This window comes from Geotrypetes seraphini, chromosome 15 (genome assembly GCF_902459505.1).
Source record: "Geotrypetes seraphini chromosome 15, aGeoSer1.1, whole genome shotgun sequence".
Classification (NCBI taxonomy): domain Eukaryota; kingdom Metazoa; phylum Chordata; class Amphibia; order Gymnophiona; family Dermophiidae; genus Geotrypetes; species Geotrypetes seraphini.
The window spans coordinates 18,912,774-18,925,950 of record NC_047098.1 but is presented as its reverse complement, the minus strand read 5'-3'; the positions used below and the strand labels follow the sequence as shown (position 1 = coordinate 18,925,950).

At 44.7% G+C, this 13,177-nt stretch overlaps 1 protein-coding gene across 3 annotated transcripts in view; it reads left to right on the top strand.

Moving 5' to 3' along the window:
* SKI (SKI proto-oncogene) overlaps nt 1–13,177 on the top strand; it is a 212,804-nt gene that overhangs the window by 187,351 nt on the left and 12,276 nt on the right. For all 3 annotated transcript variants that reach the window (XM_033921228.1, XM_033921227.1, XM_033921226.1), the window contains exons 5-6: nt 1,485–1,750; nt 4,686–4,987. In XM_033921228.1, the coding sequence (XP_033777119.1) occupies nt 1,485–1,750; nt 4,686–4,987 (568 nt within the window). The remainder of the gene's footprint in view (nt 1–1,484; nt 1,751–4,685; nt 4,988–13,177) is intronic.

The window sequence follows — 13,177 nt, the reverse complement described above, 5'->3', positions numbered from 1 at the left end:
TAGATTTACTTACATTCACATGTTAGGGAGGGAAGGCTGAAATCCGCTGGGGAGCATTGCCAGTAGCAAACAGATTAGGAGAAAAATGTATTTATTTATCATTTGAATCACAATTCAGCTGTGAAACGACCATTAGTAGCTGTAAGAAGGTATTTGATCTCTCAGGACCTGATACTAAATAGCACTTAGATTGGTTGGCAGTGGAACTTACTATGTGAGTGCTTTTTTATTTTAAATCTGGGGCACTTAAGCAGATAACACAGACCACGTAGGTGAGTCTGTGACTAAATCAGTTTAGAATGGGGCAAGCTTAGGGATGTTAGGGAAAGGGTTTATAAATGTACAGCGAGAGTGGTGAAATTAGCCGCTCTCTGTGGAACTTATCCCTGTAACTGCTGATGGCCAAAGAGCAAGTATAACTTTGAATGGGTGACCCGTCCACAGCGGCCTGTACAAAGGTCATTAATCGGAGTTTTGTCGCCAGTTTGAACTATTGAAGGATACAGCAACCAGATAAAACCTATTTGACTGTTTTGCAAAAGACAGAAGTGTAGGGTAACAGACCATTCTGGTAATAATTTATGTTCATTCAGACATCACACTGAGTTTTATTGGCAGTCAATTACACAGCGCATCTGTTAATTTTCTGAGTGCGGTCCGCTAGGGATGGTACTGACATTCACACAGCCCTCTGTGTATAAAGGTTTCCCACCCCTGATTTAAAGATATACGATGTGCCCTGGATTTTTTTTTTTTTTTTTAATTTATAAGAGATGATTCTTACGAGTTACTACTGAAAAGATACAATTAAGACCAGACAACACTGCAAGCATTAGAACTAAATAGCCCTAATGCAGTCACAATGTTATGCTCCACAGTAAGCAAGAGCTAGAATCACGTTAATGTTCAATGAAGGGTGAGATTCTGCGCTGTCCCTCGTTTTTACACTGCCAAAATAGTTTCAACTTGCTACTTTTTAAAAAAATATTATTATCTTAAATACCACCAGCAAGCTATTGAAGCCGTGTAGGTATTTTTGTGTCCCTGCAGGGCTCACTATTTGAGTTTGTAGCTAAGGCAATGGAGGAAGCTGCAGTGGGATCTGAACTGGACTTCTCTGGTTCTGGGCTCACTGCTCCGTTAGGCAATTCCCAAAACTGGAAAGAATAAGATTGAACACGAGAGAGCAAATAGAGAAGGAGAGAGAATAGGAAGAAGGGAAGTGAGGACAAGGATCCTACTTCACAACCAGCATTTACACATGGGCCAGGGTGGGTTCAATTGAAATGAAATCGATTTAAAACACTAGTCAGAAAGATTTGATTTAAATCACACCCGTGACATTTTGAATGGACTAATGGAATTCATTTACCAAAAAATTTAAACATTGCACGAATAAACAGCCTCATGCTACATAATGTTATATTAACAGCTAAGAGATTATTGAAGATAATTCACTCTTTCTGTTTTGCTTTAATCAACAGGTTTTACAATTACAAAAGCTTTGAAAATTCCGTGGCACCTAATGTGGCTTTGGCTCCGCCTCCTGGCCAGCAGAAAGTTATCAGCAGTTCACCCTGTGCCACTGTAGTGCCACGTAGCTGTGAGACCCTAGGCAGCCTAGTCTCTTCACGGAAAAGACTGACTGCAGAAAATTCAGCAGCCTCCGAGCCTCGGGGTACAGTCGTCACCGCCATGGAGGAAGACAAAGAATCAGAGACTGAGATTGAAGTGGAAAGCAGAGAAGAATGTAAGCGTGAGCCAACATTTTAAATTACATATACAGTATGTATGTATATGCAAATCATATGAAACTGAGGAGGGGTTCTCTACCTACAATCCTGCCAGTGGGGGGTGCTGTTTCAAGTTTTCAAGTTTATTAATTCTTTTGATTAATCGCTTAATCATAGTTCAAAGCGATGGACAATTTAAAATACATTCAAAGGGGAACAATACAATACAATACAAGCTTAAAACAATACAATAGGTTAAAAATTAACTCATCATATTCATAACATAAGGTAAAAAAGGGATAATGAAATACAATTTAATATAGGAAAGTAGAACAAAAAAGGGAAGATACATGAGGGAACAAAAAATAAAAGCATATTAATAGAATAAAATCAATGACCTGGGTATTAAGAAATTAAATATCAAAGGCATCTTTAAAAAGAAATGTTTTTAAATTACTTTTGAATCTTCCTAGGTCCTGCTCCTTTCGTAAATAAATTGGAAGAGCATTCCAGGTCTGTGGCGCGGTTACTGAAAAAATAAATTGGGGTCTTGTATTTATAATTTTAAGTGAAGGGATAGTTAATAAATTTTGTTCATTTGATCTTAAAGCTCTGACAGGATTATATGGAATTAGGCATTTATATATGAATGCTGGTGTTTTAATGAGAAGGGATTTCAATAGTGAGGGACAGGCAGGCTCTGCAGGACTCTAAGGAACCTGCCTGTCCTTAGTGACCGAAGATGCAATATTAAAGCACTGCCCCCCACTGGTGGCAATGCAGTTGAAGGACTCCTACTCTGCTTAGAAGGAATAGTGTTTGCATGAGTCAGCTTCCAAGAATTAGAAATAATGCTTCTTTTACTTCCTGAAACCTCTGAAAGTAACATAAAATAACAATCGGCTTTTATACCGCAGGACCGTAAAGCTCTATGCGGTTTACAAAAGAAAATTTTTTGTACATTTGAATGGAATAGCTTAGTTGCTCAAATATTTTAGTAAGCAAGTACATTTTTAAATGTCTTTTAAATTCTAAATAGATACTGGAGGTCATAGTTGGAAGGTCTAAATCTTTACCCCATATTGCTGCCTGTTAAGATAGAAGGTGATGATGATATTTTTAAAATTTGCATCCTTTAACGGATGGAAAAATGAAGTTTGCATGTGAGTGTCTAGTGTGTTTACTGTTACTGAAGGAGAACAGATTGGTAAGATAATTAGGAGTTAGTCCAAACATGATTTTGTAACAAATACAGCCAAACTTAACCCTTACCCGAGCCTCCACCGGCAGTGGGGAAAACACACAGAATTAGAGGTACAAATCTTCAAAGTGTATTATAGTTAGGCGCCAAAAATATGAGTATTGTGGTAATATTCTATAATAGCCAAAAGTTTTAACAGAATACTAGCTTAAATCTGCCATTATGCACCAACATTAAGGCACACCCACTTACATCCACAACAGCAGTGGGGAAAACACACAGAAAGAATTAGATGCAGTGGCGAACCGAGGGTGGGGTGGGGGCTGACCGCCCCGGGCGCACGCCCTAGGGGGGTGCACAGCCGGCCGGGTCCGGAACCTCCTGGGACCTGCACTTCAGCGCGGCTGCTGGTCCACCCCCGCGGCCAAGAAAAAGGCTAAGAAGCCGGCGGGAGTGGCGAAAGCGTCCTTTAAGGAACACCCTCCTGATCTGGCTCTATCCCGCCCCCTTCGTGACACCACCGGACAGTGTTCTCAGCCATTGGACGACCTTGCCTGGGCTCTGCGACCCAGTTTATTTAAAAATTTAATTTGATCGTAATATCATATTCCAGTACGATTTACAAATAATAACAATACAATCATAATTGGGGGGGAGGGGGGAAGTGAGGGAAAGGGAAGGGTGGAAGGTATAAAGGGGAATGTACTGAGAGTTGTGTAATAGGTTATTTCAAAAAATTTATTTTGAAGAAATGAATGATATGTGATCAAATGTCAATATGGTAAATTTATTATGTAATGATTATTTTATTGTATTATATTAGTATTGTATTTTTATTGGATTTCTTCAATAAAATGTTACAATATAAACTGTGGAATAAAAATTTCCCAATTAAAAAACAAACAAACAAACCCTAACCCCCCCCACACACACACACACAAACACAATTGTTAAAACTATGACGCTACAGGACACAAGAGGAAGACAGGCACACGCTTATGTGCAACTTGGCGTGCTAGAGTGCCGTTTGCAGAATCACAGCCACGTCAAAAGTAGGCGGTGGAAGTGTAGGCCAAGGTTTTTATAGGTCTACATTTATGGCACCTACATGTGATGAGAACCACGTCTACAGAGGCACCCACCAGTGCCTACGCCCACTTCTGACGCAAACCAAAGCTACTTTTGATGTAGGCGCCTCTATAGATGGGGCTCGGACAGTGTTCTTTGTAGGCGCTTGCAGGGGCCTACTTTTTTCTTTTAATTACTTTTTAATTGGTTTTTAATGACTTGGTCAATTTATCACCAGTTAGACCAATTATTTAGTCAGCGCTGGGCACCTACCACCGCCTAACTTAGGGTGTGGTTTTGAGAATCAGGCCCTAAGCTTCTTCTACATGGAATTGCCTTTATAGAACTCACACTTAGCATACATTATCCTGCTGCCTAATTTTGGGTGAACTTTACTAAATTCCCACATGTGACTTTTTTTCCTTAAGGATTAAACTTAAGAATCGGGCAAATCTTAGGTCTTTCAATCTTCCTACATTTGTTAAAGTTCGCCAGTTCATTGGTCAATTGCTGGTTATTTGTTATGTAACTATAAATGTCAATAAAGATGATTGAACTGAAAAAAAAAAAAAAAGTTTTTGCTTAAAAGGGCTTCATTCTGTGTGAGTTTCTTGTTCATCTGAAATACGATGTAATGCACAATGGGTTTTAACACTTGGTCCCCCTTGTTTTCCTTTCTTCAGTCACTTCCTCCTTGTCTTCGCTATCTTCTCCGTCCTTCACCTCCGCTAGCTCTGCGAAAGATCTGAGCTCGCCTGGGATGCCGGCCCCGACCACAATTGGCGCATCCTTTGAGGCCTTGGCCCATGCCGAGTCACACAGCAATGGGCTGGAGGCAGAACTTGAGCATCTGAGGCAGGCGCTGGACAGTGGCCTGGATTCGAAGGATGCCAAGGAGAAGTTCCTGCACGAGGTGGTCAAAATGCGAGTGAAGCAGGAAGAGAAGCTGGCTGCAGCCTTGCAGGCTAAGAGGAGCCTTCAGCAGGTAATGACCAAAATTTTAATGCCTTTCGTTGGTTCTCTGTGGAGACTGAGCTGTACTCTGATTAGCGGAATATACATTTGTAATAATAATAATTGCACAGTGGAACCTTGGTTTACGAGCATAATTTGTTCCAGAAGCATGCTCGTAAACCAAATTGCTCGTATATCAAAGCGAATTTCCCCACAGGAAGTAAGGGAAACTCCCCCCCCCCATGAGGCACCGGCGCTGTTCCACCATCCCCTCCCCCCGCTCAAACCGGCATGGCTCCCCCCCCCCCGCGAACTGGCATCGCACCCTCCCCCCCGCTCGAACCGGCATCGCTCCCGCCCACGAACGTCTCCTCCCCCGAGAACCGGCATCACACCCCCATGCTGGAACCGGCATACCCCGCCCACCCAAACAAGCCCCTTACCCCATCTGGCACTGGCACGCAGCACCAACTCACAGGACATGCCGGTGTCAGTGAACGAAGATCCCGCCTCTTGCCTGGGATGGGCCTTGAGCATCTGTGCATGCTCAAGGCCCAGCCCAGGCAAGAGGCGGGATCTTCGTTCACTGGCACCGGCACGCAGCACCAACCCACAGGATGTGCTGGTGCCAGATGGGGAAAGGGGCATGTTTGGATGGGCAGGGGATGCCGCTTCCAGTGTGGGGAGGGTGCGATGCTGGTTCTCGGTGGGGCGATCGCGGGTGGGAGCGATGCCAGTTTGACCGGGGGGGGGGGGGAGTGCAATGCCGGTTCTCGGGGGGCGGGAGCGGGTGGGAGCGATGCCGTTTCGAGTGGGGAGGGGGTGCTCAAAAATTGAGTCAACGCTCGGTGTGCGAGTCACGATTTGCGAGAATGTTTTGCTTGTCTTGCAAAACACTTTCAAACCGCGTTACTCGCAAACCGAGGTTTGATTGAAATTATAACTGCTTGAGGGGAAGGAATACAGGGCTCCGATTTTTAAGCCAAGTATGCCTATGGCAGCTGCTTCAAAGCTGCCTCTATAAATTTCATTTGACTAAAGCAGTATGGTTGCCGTGTTAGCTCACTTTAAAGGGAATAAATCGATATCAAAATTTGACTAGTCATTTATTTACTTAAAAAAATATAAACTAAATGAACAATATAACATAGTAACATAGTAGATGACGGCAGATAAAGACCCGAATGGTCCATCCAGTCTGCCCAACCTGATTCAATTTAAATTTTTAATTTTTTTGTCTTAGCTATTTCTGGGCAAGAATCCAAAGCTTTACCCTGTGCTTGGGTTCTAACTGCCGAAATCTCTGTTAAGACTTACTCTAGCCCATCTACACCCTCCCAGCCATTGAAGCCCTCCCCAGCCCATCCTCCACCAAACGGCCATATACAGACACAGACTGTGAAAGTCTGCCCAGTACTGGCCTTAGTTCAATATTTACTATTATTTTCTGATTCTAGATCCTCTGTGTTCATCCCACGCTTCTTTGAACTCCATCACTATTTTCCTCCACCACCTCTCTCGGGAGCGCATTCCAGGCATCCACCATCCTCTCTGTAAAGTAGAATTTCCTAACATTACCTTTGAATCTACCACCCCTCAACCTCAAATTATGTCCTCTGGTTTTACCATTTTCCTTTCTCTGAAAAAGATTTTGTTCTACGTTAATATAAATACATCAATTGTGCTGTGATGTTTAATTCAACATCAGTAAATCATCACACCTAAATGCAATGGCAGCTTAGTGGTTACACTGAAAAATTTTAGGCAAACTGGGGCATCCGAATGGCAGATGAACTGTAATGTGGTATGTATGGTTACTTCGAAACCACCTAGGTTTTAGGCGGTGTATAAATTTTAAAAATGAATAATAAATAAATGTGGAGAAATGCAAAGTGATGCACGCTGGGAAGAATAATCCAACTCATAGGGCTCCTTTTATCAAGCCACGCTAAACCGTCGGTCGCGCTAGCCGCTACCGCCTCCCTTGAGCAGGCGGTAGTTTTTAGGCCAGCGCAGGGGGTCAACGCGTGATGAAAAGTTGCACGCGTTAACCCCACTAGCGCGGCTTGATGAAAGGAGCCCATAGCTTCTGAATGCCAGGGTCCACCTTAAGGGTCAGCACCCAAGAAAAAGATCTAAGGGTCATTGTAGACAATACGCTGAAATCTTCCACCCAGTGATGTCCCCCCCCAAAAAAGCAAACAGGATGCTAGGAATTATTAGGAAAGGGATGGTGAATAAGACCGAGAATATTATAATGCCTCTATAGCGCTCCATGATATGACCTCACCTTGAATATTACGTTCAGTTCTGATCACGGTATCTCAAAAAAAGATATAGCAGAATTAGAAAAGATTCAAAGAAAAGCTATCAGAATGATAAAGGGGATGGAACTCTTCTCGTATGAGGAAAGGTTAAAGAGGTCAAGGCTTCTCAGCTTGGAAAAGAGACGGCTGAGGGGGGATATGATTGAAGTCTACAGAATTCTGAGTGGTGTACATGAGAACATTTGGTGATGTGGAACAGGTAAAAGTGAATCAATTTTTCACTCAAAATTACAGACTCAATAAAGTTACATGGAAATACATTTAGAACAAATAGGAGGAAATGTTTATTTCACTGAACGGACTAGCTAAGCTCTGGAACACACTTCCAGAGGATGCTGTAACGTTGGTTAGCATAGCTGGGTTTAAAAAAAGGTTTGGACAAGTCCCTGGAGGAAAAGCTCATAATCAGCTATTGAGACAGACATGGGGGAAGCCACTGCTTGCCCTGGGATCGGTAGCATGGAATAACCCGCCACTGCTGCCTGCACAGGTCTGCCTGTTCTCTCTCCTTTCCTGGGCGGAATCAGGGAGCAGTGCTTCCTGTTTCCTCTTTTGCATGATATTCTTTGCAGTCAGAATTATGCAGGATCCCATTTGTGGGAGTTTTAAAATGAATTTATTAGGATTGGGGAGGGAGGGGACAACATTCTTGTTTATCTAAGGCTCACTAAATGGTCCATCCTGCCCTGTCCAGAGGGTGTCTTTGTGGAGCGAAAATAGGCACCTACTTTCCTTTATAAAGAACTGTACTAGATTAATAGGTGAAATACAGTGGAACGCTGATTATCCGAACTCCAATTTATCCGGATGTCCAATTATCTGGATTAATTATTACTCAGTTTATAATTGAGTTCCCCCACCTCCAAAGTACTATTCTTATCATTCTCCCTCCCATTAGTACTCCTTTGCTGCCATCAACCCAGAACCCTCACCCCACGAACCGGGAGACTTTCCACCACCGTCAGCACGCCCCCCCCCCCATGACAAGAAAAGACAGCATTCCCTCTCCCTCCTTGAACAGGATCCTACTCGATCCTGCCCATACTCTGTCAGCGACAAAAATAGCTGCCAAGACTTCCAGCGGCAGTCTAGTGAGGCTACTCATAGCCCCGCAAGACTGCCCCTGGAAGTCTCGGCAGTTATTTTCGTTGCTGAGAGAGCATGGGCAGGAGCAAATAGGACCGCTCCTGTCCCAGTGCTGCCGCTAGACCACGGGGAAACAAGGTAGGTCTCAGGTCTTTCTTCTGGGTCCAGGAGGGAGTGGTAGTGCCTGTTCAGGGAGGGAGGGGGAATGCTGCCTTTTCTTGTCGGGGAGGGGGGGATACGCTGAAGGTACATTTTTATTAACAATTATTAAAAAGAAAATAAAAAAATGAATGTCCAATCATCCAGATTCTTGATTATTTGGACTACCCTCTGCCGAGGTTAATCCAGATAATTGGCATTCTACTGTACATGCCTGTAATTTAGGTGAGAGCCATGGAGGTGGTGGAAGAGCTGGTGTCTAAATGTGTAGGTTAATGCAGGAAAGTTATATTATTCTCTGAGTCCCACCTAGACCCCAGCCATATGTAAGCCTATCTGTAAGATCCATACTATGTAAGCTATTTGTATATTTATAGATTAGTGCTTTGGTGAAATTTTAGCATTCGTGTGCAAATGTGCACACATAAACCTCACCTGTGGTGTTCTAACATTTCTTTAAAATCTTTTATGTCCCGCACATCTCAAAATCTGTGTGGGTCACAGAAAAACATACTCAGTGCATTAGAGTGTAATAATTAGGAGAGAGAGGTTACAAATGTAAAACTTCTTAATAAATATTTAAAACACTTCCCCCCTCCGTATTCGCGGTTTCCATATCTATGGATTCACTTATTCACGATTTTAAACCTAAAATTCCTTTTTCAGGGCTATTTTAAGCCCTGTAAGCCCCCCTTAAGCCTTACCTGGTGGTCTAGTGGGTTTTCAGGCAGGAGCGATCTTCCCACGCTCCTGCTCCGTGCAGATCGCTCACAGGAAATGGCTCGAGAGACGACGGGAGCTCAAGGCAGCCATTTCCTGTGAGCGATCTGCACGGGGCAGGAGCGTGGGAAGATCGCTCCTGCTCCGAAAACCCGCTAGACCACCAGGTAAGGTACACTGAAATCATCCACATAAAATAATTCCATCCACATAAAAATAAATCATCCACATAAGAGCCTTAAAGGACCTAGTCCGCTAGGGATACAGGACCCATAAGCCATATTAAGGTGGCTTAGGGAAATCCACTGTTTGTTCCTAGGATAAGAAGCATAAAATCTGTTTTACTCTTTGGGATCTTACCAGGTACTTGTGACCTGGGTTGGCTACTGTTGGAAACAGAATACTGGGCTTGATGGACTTGCGGTCTGTTCCAGTATGGCAGCTCTTATGTTCTTGCATGAGTCAAGTATAGGACAATCGAGCCATTGTGACATCCCTGATAAGTTTGTCTCTTAGGCATTGGTAGAATGAGGCATTATGACATCACAATCTCAGCTCTGGAATGTTGCTACTCTTTGGGTTTCTGTCTGGTACTTGTGACCTGGGTTGGATACTGGGCTTGGTGGACCTTTGATCTGTCTCTTATGTTCTTATATATAGAATTAAGTCCTACGTGTATATAGCCCCAAATTCTATAAATTGTGTCCAAAGTTAGGCATTCATTTGGGTGCAGTGTTATAGAACTGGGTCAGTTACACATGTAACATAATTAATTGGCACTAAATTGACAAATAATTGATGATAAATGGCTTTACCAAAAACTGAAAACATTAACGGGTATGATATAATGAAACTGGGGTTAAAAACACAATAACAGACAGAGTTAAGGGAGAGAACATTGGGAATTATAATTATATCGAGATACAAATAAAATAAAAGTGATGGGGGGGGGAGAGGAAAGACATGAAAGGGAGGGGGTCGCTTCTTGGGAAGCGTTTGTTGTACTCTGCCAAAGCGATCGTCCGTGTTTGAGTAGGAAGTGAGATCTCAGATTCCGTATGCATCCCTAAAGAGAAAAGTTTTGACTTTGGAAGTGGAATTTTTCCAACGAGGGTTCTAGCTTAATAGTCAGTGGTAGGGCGTTCCAAAGCGTGGATGCGCTAACCGAGAATATTGTTCACGGACAGAAGGCATGAATAGAAAATTCTGATTATTGGATCTTAGTGTTCTGGAGGAAGAATAAGGAATCAAATGTTTATCGATAAATGCTGGAATTTGAGTTTGTTTGGTTTTGTAGGTGAGAAGAAGTATTTTAAATCTGATGTGATGCGTTATGGGTAGCCATTGTGCATCGCGAAGGAGGGGGGGGTGACCTGTGTTCCCTGTAAACTGAGCACGTGAGCAATCGCTCATACATTCTAGGAGCATCACTCACAGATTTTACATGGTCACTCACAAAATTACTTGCAAATCTGGAAAATTGTTGGTTTTAAGGACTTGTTGCCCACATGAGAAAAATGTGCACACATCCAGTCTTGGTGATCACGTCTAAAGTTTGGTGTGTATTCTGTAACATATGCAACTCTGCCATTATAGAATACTAGCTCAGAGCCCGGTATTTTGGTACCTATCGTATAACTACCTATACAGTATACCCCCGCAAATTCGGGGTTCAGAATTCGCGGACTCAGTCGTTCGCAGTTTTCCCCCACGGAGCAGCCAATAGCTGGAAAGTTCACATCTCCCCAACCAATCCTGACGGAAGGAGAACCGCGAATGACAGCTGAGCCCGGTGCGAGGGCGGGCCGGAGCCAGAGAGGAGGAGGGGTCGTGCTGAGAGCGTGAGGTTTAGGTCACTGGCCGCGACGGGGGGTGGGGGGGAATGTTGCGACCGCAAGCATTTTCTGCTTGGCAACTGGCTGCTCATGCTTTAAAACCGCATCCGATATTCACGGTTTTTCCAAATTTGTGGTCATTTCAAGAGCGGAACCCCCGCGGATTTCGGGGGAGTACTGTATAAAGTTTACCCCATAGTGTACAGAAGAGGCAGTGGCATAATAAGGGGGAGGGGGTAGTCTGCCCCAGGTACCATCTTGGCGGGGGCATCAGCACCCATCTTCTCTGCCCACCCATCCGCCCCTTCCTTGCCCCTCACTACCGCATGCACGTGTCCCTTCCCTTCCCCTGTACCTCTTTAACATTCCGGGCGCGAACAGCAATTCAAACCTGCTGCACGCGCTAGCTCTTCCTCTGACGTTACTTCCTGGACCCGCGCCTAGGAATTGACGTCAGAGGAAGAAGCAACGCTGCTGCGAGAGACGGGGCAAGGGAAGGGGCGTGCGGCAGGAGGGAGCGGGGAAGGAGTAGATGTGGGTGGGGAGGCGGAGAAGAGGGCGGGGGAGGGGGGCACCACCACCCCAGGCGGCTCTCATCCTCGCTACGCCGCTGAGGTGAGGGCGCAGTATTAACATTTCTTGGGAAAAAAAATTCCAAATGTAAGCAACATGTAAATTTTCTGGGAGACCATTCTTAGCAGGTAGGATGCAGTAAGACACCGCCCCCCCTCCCCCTGGTTGGCATCCTCCCACCCTCACCTCACCATCCATCTGCCTTAATCCTCCAAACCTTCCACCGAGGGCATGCCGCCTCTTCCACTGCCCATAGTTTCCTGCCCAGAAACAGGAAGTTCTGTCCGAGGAGGTGGGATGCTATGGAGAGAGGTTTCCGACAGTGGGAGAGACTGGAAGGTTTAGAGGGCTGAGGCAGGGAGGTGAGAGGGTGATGGGACAATCGTGCGCCAGACACCAGCACGCCGACAATCGAACGCTGACAGTTTGGCACAAGACACAAGCGCGCCGTGGGAAAACTTAATTTTAAAGAGCTCCGACGGGGGTGTGTGGGGCCCCCCTCCCACTTTACTGCATACTGTTGCGCTGCCGTTGGGGGTAGGGTGGGGGGTGCAACCCCCATATTATAGAGGAAACGGAACTTTTCCCTAAAAAAAATCGGAAAAAGTTCAGTTTTCTCTGTAATGGAGGATTCCAACCCCCCAACCCTCCCCCAACAGCACGTCAAACACTATGCAGTAAAGTGGGGGGGGGGTTCCCCACTCACACCCCGCTTCGGAGCTCTTTAAAACTAAGTTTTCCCGCAGCGCACTGGTGTCTTGCGCTGAATTGTCTGCCCTCCATTGTCGGCACGCTGGTGTCTCGCGCGCGACTGACTATGAACCGGTGAGAGTGGGAGGATGCCAACCGTGGGGGGACAATAACAAAGGACCGTCAGAGTCGTATGCGGCCCAAGGGACATTTGCAGTAAGAGCGAAATCAATGCAAAAACATCGACAAAGGAATATTAAAAAAACCAATGTCTCTAATGGTGATAGACTGCTCTGTCTGCTGCCTATAGGATAAATAATATCCATTTTTCTTCCCACTGCTAAGGGGTTTCTAATTCTAAGTGAAATAAAAGTTTCTGCTGGGCTGATCTGAACAGTCATACGGCTGGGGAATTAGATTATTTAAGGGGGGGGGAAAGGATTTCCCAAGTCCTGCTGCAGGCTGTTACTTAACAGAAGCAGAGATGTGGCTTTGTGGCTCCGTTTCAGAAAGAGGGGAAGAAGATGTTTTTTTCCCCCTCAGATTCTGTACTTTGAGCTTTTTAACCCTGTAATAATAATAGCTTTATTCATATCCCGTCATACCTTTCGGTTCAAGATGGTTTATGAGAGAGGTTGCATGCATGCAGCGAATTTACATCATGAGCATGAGGTAGGAGGAAAACAAACAGGCGTGTAACATAGTTCTATATAACAGGAGGGAGACGTTACTAAGGTCCGTCCTGAGGCTAGATGCACTAAAGCCAGCGACTGTCGCTAAACCTGTTTTCACTGCTTTAGCGACGGTCGCTTTTACTGACCCAGTGCACAA